Source organism: Neolamprologus multifasciatus, chromosome 18 (assembly GCF_963576455.1).
Source record: "Neolamprologus multifasciatus chromosome 18, fNeoMul1.2, whole genome shotgun sequence".
In the NCBI taxonomy this organism is placed as follows: domain Eukaryota; kingdom Metazoa; phylum Chordata; class Actinopteri; order Cichliformes; family Cichlidae; genus Neolamprologus; species Neolamprologus multifasciatus.
Window position 1 is genome coordinate 34,871,441 of NC_140456.1, and position 15,127 is coordinate 34,886,567.

The 15,127-nt window shown below is 41.3% G+C and overlaps 1 protein-coding gene across 1 annotated transcript; it reads left to right on the plus strand.

Annotated features, from left to right (window-relative positions):
• The first annotated feature begins 2,438 nt into the window (after positions 1-2,438).
• Positions 2,439-9,711, plus strand: LOC146498468 (uncharacterized). The gene is made up of 4 exons (XM_085140534.1): positions 2,439-2,830; positions 4,914-5,060; positions 5,178-5,327; positions 7,667-9,711. The coding sequence occupies exons 1-4, from the start codon at positions 2,659-2,661 to the stop codon at positions 8,761-8,763; spliced, it is 1,566 nt and encodes a 521-aa protein (XP_084996660.1). The 5' UTR covers positions 2,439-2,658; the 3' UTR covers positions 8,764-9,711.
• Positions 9,712-15,127: the final 5,416 nt, after the last annotated feature.

Sequence of the window (15,127 nt, forward strand, 5' to 3'; positions counted from 1 at the left end):
AGAAACGTTACATACAGCTTTGTGTGACAGAAATGAAGGAGAAAAATGTTTTGTTGGTCATTCATTTTTGTCATGACATCACTTTGATTAGTTGAGTATCTGAGGCTGAGACCACAGGACTGTAAAACATGATTCAAGGGCTTCATTTCTGTGCCGAACAGTTATTTAAGATTAGCTAGTAAATTACAATTAGCAAATGTTGTTCATGAGACTAAAATCATCTCACTGTGGTAATGTAACTATAATATGGCCAATATTATAGTATTGACAGATTATTATGATATATATTTTTTATATATATATATATATAGAGAGAGAGAGAGAGAGAGAGAGAGAGAGGCTTTAAAACCAAGTTAATGCTGAAAGTACAAACATCACTAGTGTCACATAACTTTGCCGACATGTGGCCAACAGCAATGTTTTATTGTTCTTCGTTATTAAACATTTGCACATAAATAAGTGACGTCATATTCAGTACTTACTTTTGACAGTTCACTCTTGGCCGCTCCCTTCTGCCGTATTTTGCGGCAAAATTATCCACACCCACCGCCGCGCTATGAATTGTGGGATATATGGGACCACGAAGCGTGCACCGGACCACGCTTGATATTTGGGGAAGTCGACGGCGCATTTGGAGTATGCGTTTGAAGTACACTTCGAATTGGGACAGCCGTCGTCGCGTGACGTAATCGCACTTGAAATTAGTGATGGGCAGATGAAGCTTCATGAAGCACTGAAGCTTTTCATCCAATTGGTTCACCCCAGCGCAAAGCTTCTTCAAGCTTCATTTGCTCTAGTAGGACACCTACTGGACATAAAAATATTAGTTGGCATGAATTTGAAGAGTGTGGCCGTTTGCACACAGCCTGTAAATGTCAACAACAAAAGGAGTGTGTAAAACATCTATATTGTAGTGATGGCAGTATACTGTGTATATTTATACTGGCAGTATGGAAAATGATCATTTGGAAATGCTTAAAATGGAAATGATCATTTACTGTGAGGTGTGGTTGGGGTGTGGACAGTGGTTGTGCTTTTGTAACGTTGAGATATGGACAGCTACACACTGAGGCCTCAGTCCTGCCCACATTTTATTCTGTAAAAACTAAATTTTCACTGCTTTTATGACCTTTTTAGTGGGGAGAACATAGCTAGGATTTAATGATTTAACAAATCTTTTTAAATCCTTTGTCCTCAAACACCTACATTTTGAATGGAGTCTGAGGGGTTTATGTCGCTGTCATAGCTCGCGGCAAAGTTCGAACCACTCCATGAACCAGTCACGTGGTACAGCCGGGCAGCGAGGCTTCGGACGTCATCATTTTCAGCTCCTCCCATAAATGAAGCAAGCCTCGATACGCGCATCGCGGAAACGCCCCCTCAATTAATCGACACAAGCTTTGAAGCCTCGATACAGAACCGCTGTGTCCCATTTCAGGGTATGCACGCTTGAAGTACGCATTTTAAGTGCGGTTACGTCACCGCCACGCGACGACGGCTGTCCCAATTCGAAGTGTACTTCAAATGCATACTCCAAATGCGCCATCGATTTCCCCAAATATCAAGCGTGGTCCGGTGCACGCTTCGTGGTCCCATATATCCCACAATTCATAGCGCGGCGGTGGGTGTGGATAGTTTTGCCGCAAAATACGGCAGAAGGGAGCGGCCGAAAAGTGAACTGTCAAAAGTAAGTACTGAATATGACGTCACTTATTCATGTGCGAATGTTTAATAATGAAGAACATTAAAACATTGCTGTTGGCCACATGTCGGCAAAGTTATGTGACACTAGTGATGTTTGTACTTTCAGCATTAACTTGGTTTTAGAGCCTCTACTTCTAAATATACATATAGTCGAGCTTAATCTTAAAAGTCAGTGATATATATATATATATATATATATATATATATATATATATATATATATATATATATATATATATATATATCATAATAATCTGACAATAACTATAATATTGGCCATATTATATTTACATTACCATAGTGAGATGACTTTAGTCTCATGAACAACATTAACTAATTATTATTTACTAGCTAATCTTAAATGACTGTTCAGTACAGAAATTAAGCCCAACAATCATGTTTTACAGTCCTGTGGTCTCAGCCTCAGATACTCAACTAATCAAAGTGATGTCATGACAAAAATGATTGACCAACAAAACAATTTTCTCCTTCATTTCTGTCAAACAAAGCTGTATGTAACGTTTCTCGCGGTTAGTATCATGGTTGCTAGGCAACCTGAACAGCGCGACGAAGGCTAGACCGTCCCATTTCACAAGCTTCTCACTTCCGCACTTCTAGTACTTATAGTACGCACCGTACGTAGTACGCGTAGTGCGCGTACTTCAAGCGTGCAGACCCTGAAATGGGACACAGCCAACGTCACATTCAGGGTCTGCACGCTTGAAATGCGTACTTCAAGCGTGCAGACCCTGAATTGGGACTATAGGAATCCGTACACTGATACATATATATAACGGAACAAAAAGTTCACCTGCTTTTCTAGCCGGAACTTTATAATGTGACACACAGAGGAAACAGAAGTCCTGGCGCTACGTCTAAGTTAGCCGCTTGTTGAAGCTGGAAAACGGTTGCATTCGCGTATAACAGAGAAATATTTGAGCTGTCAAAGTAACGATGTGTTCCGTTGAGTATTTGCGAGAGTTTGTTAGCGAGAGACTAACGGCTGCTGCTGAAGAGATATTCGGAGTCTTTGTTAAAACGATGGTCCAGAATGAGGCCGAGATCAGTCAGCGCAAACTGCAGGATATCACTGTGAAGTTCCCCAAAATAAAGTTACACAGAATCGGTAGGTAACGCTCCGATGGTGTTAATGAACCCAGAGTGGTACTGCTATGTGTTTGAGTACTGGTGAGCTGATGGACGGCGCTACCGAGCATGCTCACGTCTGCGATGTGATTCTTAGGTAAGCGTTAGTGAGGTTTAGGGTGTGTCAAATTCAGGGGAGGCATCCTTTAAAGGACCCGGCCTGCCCGTGCACGAAGGCCGGGAGGACCGGAAGTTAGCGGCTTCTAAGACGCGCGCCTCCTGTTGCCTAGCAACCGTGACAGTACCTGTTACACCCTTGGTGACCAGCATGCTCGACAGAAATAGAGAAAGTCTTTATTTTATGACTTTTATTGGAGAAAATTGAGATGTTTCAGTGTCCTGTGATGATTCACCACAGCCATGGGCTGAGTCACTCTACCCAACGGTAATGTTAACTTCCTACATTATTAAACCTGCAGCTATTGATTATTTTCTAATGATTATACCATCAATTAATTGAGTAATCTGATAAGAAATACTTTTGTCATATTAATGAGCAGTTATAAATATTCAAAAGAGAAAAAAAATGAATAGAATAAACTCCTCATTGGTTCCATTTTAGAAATTGCAATGTTTTAAACTACATACAACATTTGTACGTGCCATATTTAATAAAAACAATTCTTGAAAGAAAACATTTTCTTAAATGCAAAAAAATATAAATAATCTCAAGTATGGTCAAAATCTATATGCAATCTAAACGCAGGCATAAAATAATTAGTGTCGTGGATTATTTATGATCACATTGCTTGATGAATCGTAGTCCTTCATCTCTCCCCTTGCAGCTGGACGCTTGCAGAGGGAAGTCAAAAATGGCAGTTGACCAAAAATAGCAGCAAACATTTATCAAGTACCAGTAAACTTGCAAGGTGAAAACACAATTTTAAGTTCGAATTGCATGGACTTGTTTTATATGTTTTAAACAAAGAGAAAGGGGAAACGGGACAGGGACTCCTGCGGATATGTTCAGGTTGTATGATATAAGCATGACAAAAACAGAACAGAAACTGGGAGAGTGTTTCTCCATTCACTGTCAGTCTTGTTGTTTGTTGCTCTATGCAGGATGAGAGCACATTTAACTAAAACACAGCATGGTTAAGTTAGTGCTTTGTTTTATCTTGGGATAAGGTGGGGCCACAAACCCGAAATCAACTCTTTAAAGGGCCACACACTACACACCACTTTTCAGTTAGGATCGCTAATATGATGAGTATCACAGACACTCAGATTCATCCCATCACTGTCACTGACCACTAACACTACCATGCAGTGGTTTCTATCTTTCTGACATTACTCTGAGAACAAGATTTCTTAATCATCAATCATCCTCACGATTTAAATTTGTAACGCTCTCAACCCCCAGAATTAACAAAATTTGGACAAACTGCCCGAAATGCATTGACAGAGACATTTCAGGGATATAGACTCAGTCTGCGCTCCATATGGGTTAATTGTTAAACGCGTTAGTTGTGATGACGGCACATTAACGCTGACAGCACTAAAAAAATATAAAGTCCCCAATTTGGGATTTCTTTGGCTTTAAACCAAATAAAAGAGGTAAACCTGAGGATGTAACCAAAGTGGTGTGCCGCTTGTGCGGACGTATAGTGCGAGCAAAGCTCTCAAACATGACTAACTGGCATGAGCATGTACATGTCCACCATCTGGCTGAGTATGCCAGGCTATCACCAGCTTCTGCAGCTCCATCAACAAGCATTTGGGCGCTCTCTGAGGAGGGGCATTTGCTCGCAGATTAAAGAGGGCGCTGTTAAAACAGCGCTATTATTTTTTTTTCTGTTGACTTCTATGAGCTCCATCATGATTAGCAAACCTAGTCATGGGAAAATAAATAAATAGATTGTAAACACTATCGTCAATAGACGATATATTGTCCAATTGCCCAACCCTAGGCTGATCATTTTCATTTCTATCACACGACGTGGCATCCTCTTGGTCCTAACACTCTGTACTCCTTATCAGTATAGATCAGTGTTTCAGTACTAAGTATGAGTGTTTTTCTATCATCACACATGTAACCTTGTTTTGTCCCTTTGTCTCGATAGACCTCCCACAACAACTTGTCATTAATAATAAAGATGAGGCTCTCATAGAGCAGCAGCAGCTCTGTAACCAGGAGAGGAACTCCAGATTGGTCCAGGAGGAAGCAGAGCCTCTCCTGATAAAAGAGGAGCAAGGGGAAGACTGTTGCAGTAAGCTGCTTGTATTAACAGGAGACCAGCACCTTTATGGTGACTTTAACTAAATAGGAGTGCTTGATGAACCCGACCCAAACGTTAACCAGTTCCTCTCTCAAACTTCTCCTGTAGTGGACACCAGAGACCAGCAAGGAACTAAACATGTAGAAATGGGATCAACCACCAATGAGGAGCTGAAGCCAAAGACGAAATGTCACAGAACCAAAAATTACAATGTGGACATCTCTCCCATGTCAGGGAGTCACTGTAACATGGACACAGGTAAGAAATCTGTACATGTAACGATCGCTCCCAAAGCCCGGCCCCGGACAAGCAGCAGCAGGATTATAACCATGTTTAAGCTCAACTTTTAAAATATCAAGTATTAAGTGTGTTTGGTGCCTGGATGACAATCAGTCAGAGTGTAGCAGTTAGACATTTGGTGCTTTTCTAAACAAATGTTCTTGCTGTTCAAGAATTGGACGACTTGTTCCTGTAGTGTTTCTCTCTAAATGCTGCGTCCTCATCACCAGCTGTAGCCCTGGCATAGCTGCAGTGTGTCCAGCCCAGTGAGAATAAGATTATCGGATTATTGAACGGGAATATTGTTCATCAATCCTTTGTTCAGTTCAATCCACTGATCCCTTTGACTGTGGCCTCCTCCGTTAGGCTCATGAGGTTAACCTGCTGGTTTACACTGTGCTGACCACAACTAAGAAGCTCACGTCTTGGTTTCTTAGACATGTTTCGTTTTTCAGTCAGAGGAAACAAAATATCTACAATATTAAGTCAGGGTTAGAGGAACATTTCTCTGTCACCATACGCTTCCCAGAAACCCCAAATGGTCAAAAGTAGAATTATAACATCACCGTACTCTCAGCAGTATTCAAAGTTTAAGTAGATGGTTCAACAAAAATGTGTTGATTCAGAAGGATATTTGAGCCCCTTCATACGCAGAGAAGAGCTAGTTGGAAAACACTGGCAGCCATCTTGAAAACCCATCTTGTGGTTTGTTGTAGGTTCATGTTCAAATTTCTGTCCACTGTTCACTCTTTGTGTCCCTTTGTAAGTAGTAAGTAAGTGAGGTTTATTTATTAAGCACTTTTCGTAGACAGGCAGTCACAAAGCGCTGCACACAAAGGTTAAAATAAAGAAAACATTAAGTAATAAAATAGACAATATAAACAATGCAAATTCAAAACAATTCAGAAGTGTTGATTAACAGAAGGCCCGTTTAAATAATGAAGTTTTAACTGCTTTTTAAAGGATTCCACAGAGTCAAGCAAACGTAACTGTTCCACAGCCTTGGTGCCACAGACTGAAAGGCTCCGCCCCCTTTCGTCTTCAGTCGTGTTCGGAGAACAACCAACAAACTCTGAGCCTGTGAGCGCAGACAACGAGCAGCAGAGTGTTTTATAAGAAGCTGGGATAAATAATCTGGGGCCATTTAGTGCTCTGTACGTTAAAACAAGAATTTGATCATCTATTGGGAGCCAGTGTGAAGAATATAAGATGGACTGCAGTTAGCCAGAATTCATTTGTTTACATGTGACCAGCTGATGATAGTTAAACTTTCTTTGTCCAGCCTGGCTTTCTGCTTCAGGCTTTGTGTGCGCTCACATAAAACGAGGTGTTTCATACACAGATTACTCCAATCGGAAACGTTATCAGATCAAAATAATAAAATGTTGATTAAAGATCTGCATGCAAATAAGAGAAAATTCATTCTGCAGGGAGTCATTCATCTTTGAGCGCGAAGCAGTAAAATTCAATTTCAACTCAATTCAATTTTATTTATATAACGCCAAATCACAACAAAAGTCACCTCAAGGCGCTTCATAGATACAGAGAAAAGCCCAACAATCATATGACCCCCTATGAGCAGCACTTTGGCGACAGTGGGAAGGAAAAACTCCCTTTTAACAGGAAGAAACCTCCGGCAGAACCAGGCTCAGGGAGGGGCGGGGCCATCTGCTGTGATTGGTTGGGGTGAGAGAAGGAAGACAGGATAAAGACATGCTGTGGAAGAGAGACAGAGATTAATAACAGATACGATTCAATGCAGAGAGGTCTGTTAACACATAGTGAGTGAGAAAGGTGACTGGAAAGGAAAAACTCAATGCATCATGGGAATCCCCGGCAGCCTACGTCTATTGCAGCATAACTAAGGGAGGATTCAGGGTCACCTGGTCCAGCCCTAACTATATGCTTTAGCAAAAAGGAAAGTTTGAAGCCTAATCTTAAAAGTAGAGATAGTGTCTGTCTCCCGAATACAAACTGGAAGCTGGTTCCACAGAAGAGGGGCCTGAAAACTGAAGGCTCTGCCTCCCATTCTACTTTTAAATACTCTAGGAAAATAAATATTTCAACTCAAGTAGATTGTGTTAATCCTGCAGTTTATTTTTAAAATGACAGCTGCACAGAGCGCTGAAGTTTGAACTAAAACATCGACCATAACCTGGACCTACAACATACTGCACACCAAACAGCTTCAGCTGAACCTTAAGTGAAACCTGAACCACTGGTGTTAACCATCCGTTGGCCATCACTTGTGGTAAAAAGAATTTGCTTAGATGTTCATTTGTATGTGACTGTTTTTATGTGCCACTTTGTCTCTCCAGACCAGCTCCAGCAATATGTCTGCAAGGAGGAGGTTCTCGAGGACTTGTACCTCTTTAACCTGGAGAACTCTGGTCTGGATCAACAGGACGTTGGATCGGCTAAGATTAAGGAAGAATGGACGGAACTTTGCACAAGTCAGGAGAGACAGGAGCTTGTAATTGACCAGGAAACCAATCCATATACAGTAATTTATGAGGAAAAAAATTACTGCCAGCCGAAACCAAGCAGTCACCTGCTCCTCTCTCACAACTCTCTACATCAAAAAAGAACATCCACAGATGAGAAACCATATTCTTGCAACACCTGTGGGAAAAGATTTAAATATGCGTCAAAGCTAAAAATACACACGAGCATTCACACAGGTGAGAAGCCATTCTCGTGTGACGCATGTGGGAAAACATTCAGGAGAAAGGATAACTTGTTGGTCCATATAAGAACTCACACCGGTGAAAAGCCATATTCCTGCAGCATCTGTGGGAAAGCGTTTAGAGACAGCTCAAATCTGATATATCACATTAGATTTCACACAGGTGAGAAGCGATACTCGTGTGAAACATGTGGGAAAAGATTTTACCATAAAGGCAATTTAACGGTGCACATGGCGACGCACACAGGTATAAAACCTTACCACTGCAAGATTTGTGGAAAAAGATTTGCTTGCTTAGCAAACTTGAAAATTCATGCAAGGACTCATACGGGTGAGAAGCCATATTCTTGTGCGACATGTGGCAAAACTTTTAGTCAGAGTACAAATCTGAAATTCCACACAAAAATCCACACAGGCGAGAAGCCGTATTCCTGTAAAACATGTGGAAAAAGTTTCATTCAAATGAGGGATTTGACCGTGCACATAAGGACTCACACGGGTGAGAAGCCCTACTCCTGTGTAACCTGTGGTAAAAGCTTCAGTCAGAACAGCCATTTGAATGTCCACATGAGAACTCACACAGGTGAGAGGCCATATTCTTGCAAAAGTTGTGGTAAGACTTTCAGTCAAAATAGTCATCTGACTGTCCACATGGGGTCTCACATAAGTGAGAGTTCTTGCAAAACATTTGCAAAAACTTTTAGTCAAAATGAGAACTCACACAGCTGAGAGGCAGCACCTTTGCAAATCTAGCAAAGGTTTCAGTTTCACGTCAGCAGTTAGCAAAGAACCACATTAAACTGGATCTCTACACCGTTAGCTTCTTTACTTGAATCTGTGGAACATGCCAATGACAGCAGAGTTTGACAGGCATAAAAGAGTATTTTGCACCAACAAAGGAGCTATTAGCTAAAAAAGTAGCATAGTGTGCAGTGTGTCCTTAAATAACTTGAAACTACACAAGAAAGTGTGGCAGTAATAGGGTGTCTGTCGAGCAGCCATTCTTAGAAAGGAACACTTCAAGGATGCTAAATTACACAAGAACTAGACTGAAAATCAGCAGCAGGGCGTTTGGGACGAGACTCCAAATCTTGGGTCAAAGGTCATACATACAGGAGAGGGTAACAAAAGCCAGTTTATACAGCCGTATGTAAAACATGGTGGAGGCTCTGTGGTGATTTGGAGCTGCATTTTAGGCAGTGGTGTAAGGGATCTTGTGTGGGATCATCTTATAAACCTTTTAAAACATGGCTTCAGTGTATATATGCGTATACACTGAAGCCATTGTATGTAAATATGTATATACATCTGTATATACATATGTATATACCAGTATGGTACATGTACTGTATTGGTCCCAGTGTAGGTCATAGTGTGAGTTGTCACTGTGTGCTAAATTTGTATTCAAACACTAACTGAGAAGTGTGAATCTTGGAAACATTTATCTGTTGAAAACCTTTTGTTTCTGTTTTTCTGTGAGTTCTGAACCTTTTTGTCCCACTTTGTTCCAGACTTTGAGTATAACATTAAAACTTTTGTCAACGAGGTTTCAGTATTTACTTCCTTTTCTGATGGACTGACTTCAAATGTTTCTTTCTGTGTTTCCAAACAACACTGGATACAAATTCATGTGACCATTAAGTTCTGTACGGTCAACGTACACTGATGCAAACGTAACATTCACGGGGTCCAATGAAAATAAACACTATGTAGGAAAATCAAGCAAACTGGGATTTACAATAAATCTTCCTGAAATAAACCCCATATGTGTGACGATGTTTGTGCTTCGTTCAGATTGGCCGTTAAGGAGGAGATGGGGTACGTACAGATGTGTACGTGCATACATTGTGATTAGGGCCGGCTCTGTGCTGGGGCAAGAGGGGGCAGCGGCCCCTTAAACAAACATCCTGCCCCGTTAAGTCAAACTTTTAGACGTTGAAGGAAAATAATAGATTTCCCACAAACTGAATATGGACAAGATTTAGTACATTTACAGTAGCTCTCGTTCGCTCTTTTCCTCCGTACTCTGTGTGCAGGCTCACACAGCACTCAGCAGAGATCCTCCCCCCAGCTAAGCATCCAATCACTGTCAGTATGCAAATGAGCCTGCGTCAGGTTTCTCAGTAGGCAGGGTAGAGCAAAATAAAGCAGCAAATCTCTGTCGTCTCGTGAGATAATTAACTAAAAAATACATCTATGTTTGTACAGTGTGTGTTTCTCTCTGTGAGCCTGTCTGCTGCACAGACGACTGGAGGACCTGTGTCTGTCAGAGCCGACACAAAGCCGCCCAGCTTTCAGCTCTGCAATCAACAGTTCCCTCATTTCATATACTAAAGTAATCACAGTAATCACACACACACTTCCAGCAGCTCAAAAAGGGAAGTTAAACCCCTGTCGTCACACCATGTCACATACAAGGAAGAGGAACTGGGTGATCTTGACCCAGGACAAGTCCGTGACATATAACTTGGATATGGAAGAGACATGGTGATTCGAAATTTTATTTAATCCTATTTTATTCTTACTTTATTTTGCACATTGATTTGAGAATTAGGCTGATGATAGCCTAATTCTAAGATAAGATCTGGATGATAGTTTTATTTTTCTGTTTTATTTTTCAAGACTTGGTGAATTGACTTTATTTTTCTAACTTTTAGTTTTGTTAATATTGGGTTTGAATATATTCGATAGAGGCCATCCAATTAAAGTAAATGTTTTTAGTTGTGATAATCTGATGAAGAATATTCTGTTTTATTTTTTGTTGTTTTATTTTTCAGTTTTCCTCCTGAGGGATTGCCGCCTTAACATGATCGGGGGTTTGCGAGCCTCAGTGACCCTGAAAGCTACACCAGCAGAAGCTTAGCCTTCAGGTGGGACATGCAGAATGGTCAGGATTTTAGGTTAGAGGCCTGACAAAGTGCAATCGAATTACATGACAAAAACACTTATCCAAAGCACCCCACCCCTTTTCCACCTCTGCCGCCATTTCTGTCTGCGCCCTCATATATGCCTGTCTTCAATCTATTTTTTTAATTTAAAAAAAAAAGATGCCTAAAATCACTACAGACTAAGCTGTCAGCACGCCATACTTATTGAGCAACAAGCTGCAGACGCACCTGCACGGCATCCGCAATCACGGCCACCGTGTTAAAACACGGGACTCAGGGGTTGTGCTGAATAAAGATGGGTCAAAACGCAGATCTGTGGTCCCGTCGTGCCTTAATCCCACCACACTGCTCTTATGCTGAGAACTAAAAAAAGGTATAGGACATAAATGGTAATTTGGGAATTTTTTTTCATTTCATTTAATGAGTTCTTTTTCTAGAGTGGAAGGACTACCTACTTTCCAAAACAGATTTGGGTGCACAAGTTTGAAATTATTTTTGGTTGATGATGAATTTTGCAGTTGTATCATCTGATCTGTGGCCTTGTGAGCCATCAAATAATTACCACCTGGTGCTCAGTTAGATCAGTTGGTGGGGATAAAATGCCGGACAGGCCTGGCACACCTACAGCTATAGTTGGAGTTCAGTGAGGCCATGGACAAAGACTTTTGGTCTGTCTTGAAGCATTTTGAACAAAACTTCAGGCAATTCAGGAGGGTAAAGCCGTGCTCTCCCCCCACATGGTCCAGGTGCTGCTGAATTCAACTGAGGGCATGGAAGGAATCCTTTAAAACCTCCTTAACCGAACTGACACATCGTCTGTAGAGGGTACGAGGTTTCACTGAGGTGACAACAACTCTTGGGTTGTTGTGGTTAACTCTTTGGTGGATGAGCCCCTGCGGTCGATCACTTTCACCCTGAACTAACTAGGATGACTCTTAAGTGATAAGCTAATTTAAAAGTGATGATGACTCTAATGGTCAATGACTGACAAAATAGGAGAACAGTCAATCAGTCTGTTTTTGTACAAAAGGTGCAAACCTACTGCCATAAAAGAGTGTTATACTCTTATTACTTATATATTTTTTTCTTAGCATTCATTTGTTTTTCTTTTTGGCAAAAAAGAATAAAATCCCATCAGCCTCTACCACGTATCCAGAACGACACTGTAGGATGGGACCATGAAAAGTAAAGTTGGGGTTCCAAAGAAAAGACAAAAGAGAGGATGACACAATTTTATTTATTTATTTTTTTTACCAAAAAAGGTTGGCCTTGTCTGTGGGTGATAGAAGTGAAACTCATAGCCAAGTCTACATGAAAGAAAATCTGTGACTTTTATATTTAATATTTTAATTTAATATTAGTTAGATTACTTAATGTGTCTCTTTGTTATTTTGCTGAACATCTAATCAATGCAGGCAAACACTGTGTACACGTGTTTATCACCTTTCCCTGCATCTGCCGACTTGGCAAAAAAAGATCAAGCTTCTGGGTCAGGCTTAGCTGTCCCACTCCCATCTCCCCACACCCACAGTCCTGACACTGAACCAGCCCCACTGATATCTGGAGAAGTAGGTGAGTGGGAAAGTTGTTTTGATTCTAGATATTGTTTATTTGTAAATAATACCTTATCACTGCATCCCGCATCAACGTTTCTGGAGAAGTGTGCATTGCTCTCCGTATATGTTGCACTCTGCCCATGACTTGCATGTGATGAGAGAGCCTTCAGTGGGCTAAAACAGCCACAACTGTTTGAGGTCCACTCTGTCTCAGAAGACACATTTCTCTCGGCTCTACTTTAAAAATTGATGTCCAAAGTTAAATTGTTCCTAAACTTAATTTTAAAAGTAAAAATGTTTAAGCTGTAAAAAAAAAATGTACATAATTTTATCGTTGAGAATTTAAATTTATTTCAATCCAAAATGCTAGTTTATTTGTATTTATGTATTTGATCTGATATATATTTGATCCAGATAATGATATCTTTATTTTTTGGATAAGTTAATGTTATGTTAATTATGGCCTGTATAGCACTTTACTGGTCCCTAAGGACCCCAAAGCGCTCATCCACACATCCACACACTGGTGATGGCAGCTACGTTGTAGCCACAGCCACCCTGGGGCACACTGACAGAGGCGAGGCTGCCGGACACTGGCGCCACCGGGCCCTCTGACCACCACCAGTAGGCAACGGGTGAAGTGTCTTGCCCAAGGACACAACGACCGAGACTGTCCAAGCTGAGGCTCGAACCGGCAACCTTCCAATTACAAGGCGACCTCCCAACTCTTGAGCCACGATCGCCCATGTGGTGCATATGGACATGATGCTCGTGTACTGAAAGTCAGGCAACATCGTGGGTTAATTTACTAATAAGTAATGACCCTTTCCTTCCTGTTTCCTCTCCCCATGACCTGGCTCACACAGACTCCAGGTGTGTTGGAGGTGTGGTTGTTTGGGACACAGCCTCCCAACACCTACCACTGGTCCAGGAGGGACATAAGGTGCCAAGGGGGTTGTGGCAGGGGTGTGATCTTTGGCTCTGCTGCAGTGGAGGGGTGGTGCAGTGGGCTCAAGGGGAGGCTGAGGTGCAGGTGGAGGTAGTTAGGTTGATGAGCTATCTTCCCTTTTCAGTGCTGAAGCATATCGTGTGTGTGTGTGCCTGAATAAAAGTGGCAAAACAGCCAATTAATGTTGTGTGGTGTTTGAATCATTCACAGGGGTATATGCTTTGGTGGACTCAGGCAGCACGCTGACCCTAGTCAACCAAACCCTGGTTCGATCAGAGGCATTGCTGGACACAGAGTAGGTGGAGGTCACCTAACCTTGACCGTATGTTTCTTCAAGTGAAGAAAGAAATACTGACATTTATTTACAGATACATTCTGGTGCATTTTAAATGTGTAACTTTTCACTGCCCTTTACACTTTTTACTTAAGAGACATTTCTCAGTACCGTAGTAATACACGGGACAGCTGAATGTAAATTGTGCCACATTTGTATAGCGTAAGCTTCTTTGTTTTACTTTATCTGCATATTTACCAAGTGGCAGTGGCTCGTCATGGTCACACATGAAGCCCATTCGTCCAGCTACAGGATTTTGTAGTTTATCCTCTTTTTCATGGATGCCTGGATGTTAAACTTTACATCTGGGAGAAGAGCCACACTGATCATTTTATTGAACGTGAAAGAATTTGGACCATTTTTAATTCTCTGTGATGACACAGCTTTTGTTTGAAAGTTTAGACAGTCGTTGGTTTGGACCTCAGACTTAAGAAGTGGATATTGTTATATTAACAGCTTTTCAACAACTAAAGTAGCAATGGCAGTATTAAGATTGACAGAGTGGGGAAATGGTAGTGGTGCAGAGAACAGAAAACCAAACTAACACCCAGGAAAGCAGGCAGATGAGTGATTACATATCTTCCTTATTGAAATTGCACATAAGCTTCAAGAAGAAGAAAAAAGATATATATAAAGTTTTTCTATAAATTATATATGGCCTGTTACAAATGCAATCATATGTGACATCACTTAAATAGGACCTGCCTGACAAAGTGGAGTAAACTTAAAGATCCTAGAGAAACACAGTAACTGAGATCTCTCAGTCTGGATAAGGTTATAACGCCATTTCTAAAGCTGTGGGGAACCATAGTGAGAGCAAAAAGGAACATAAAGGCTCATCTCGGTTTCGCCAAAAAACATCTTGATGATACCCAAGGCGAGACAAAAGTTACATTTTTGGAAGTTGTCCCATTACATGTGGTGTAAAAGTAACACAGCATTTCAGAAAACGAACATCATACCAACAGTGGTGGTACTCTGATGGTCTGAGTCTGTTTTGCTGCCTCACTTAGTCGTAGCGCTGCATACACACTTATTTAGCACAACGCTGTGGTAAATAGAAGCATGAATTCCTCTGTCTGCCAAAACATCCTGAAGGAGAATGTGCAGCCATCTGTTTCTGGCCTGTAGCACTTGGGTTCTGCACCAGGACAACGATCCACAACAGACCAGCGAGTCCACCTCTGACTGAATTCTTTCCGTCGCTGCGCTTCACAAGAAACAACCCTTTCCTACCAAGAGCTCATGACCATGGGTAAGGGGAGGCATGTACACTGACCAATAAATCATCAGCTTAGGTTTTGTGTTTAGCTCTCTCTTCACCACGACAGACTGGAACAGTGTCTGCAACACTGCCACCCCAATC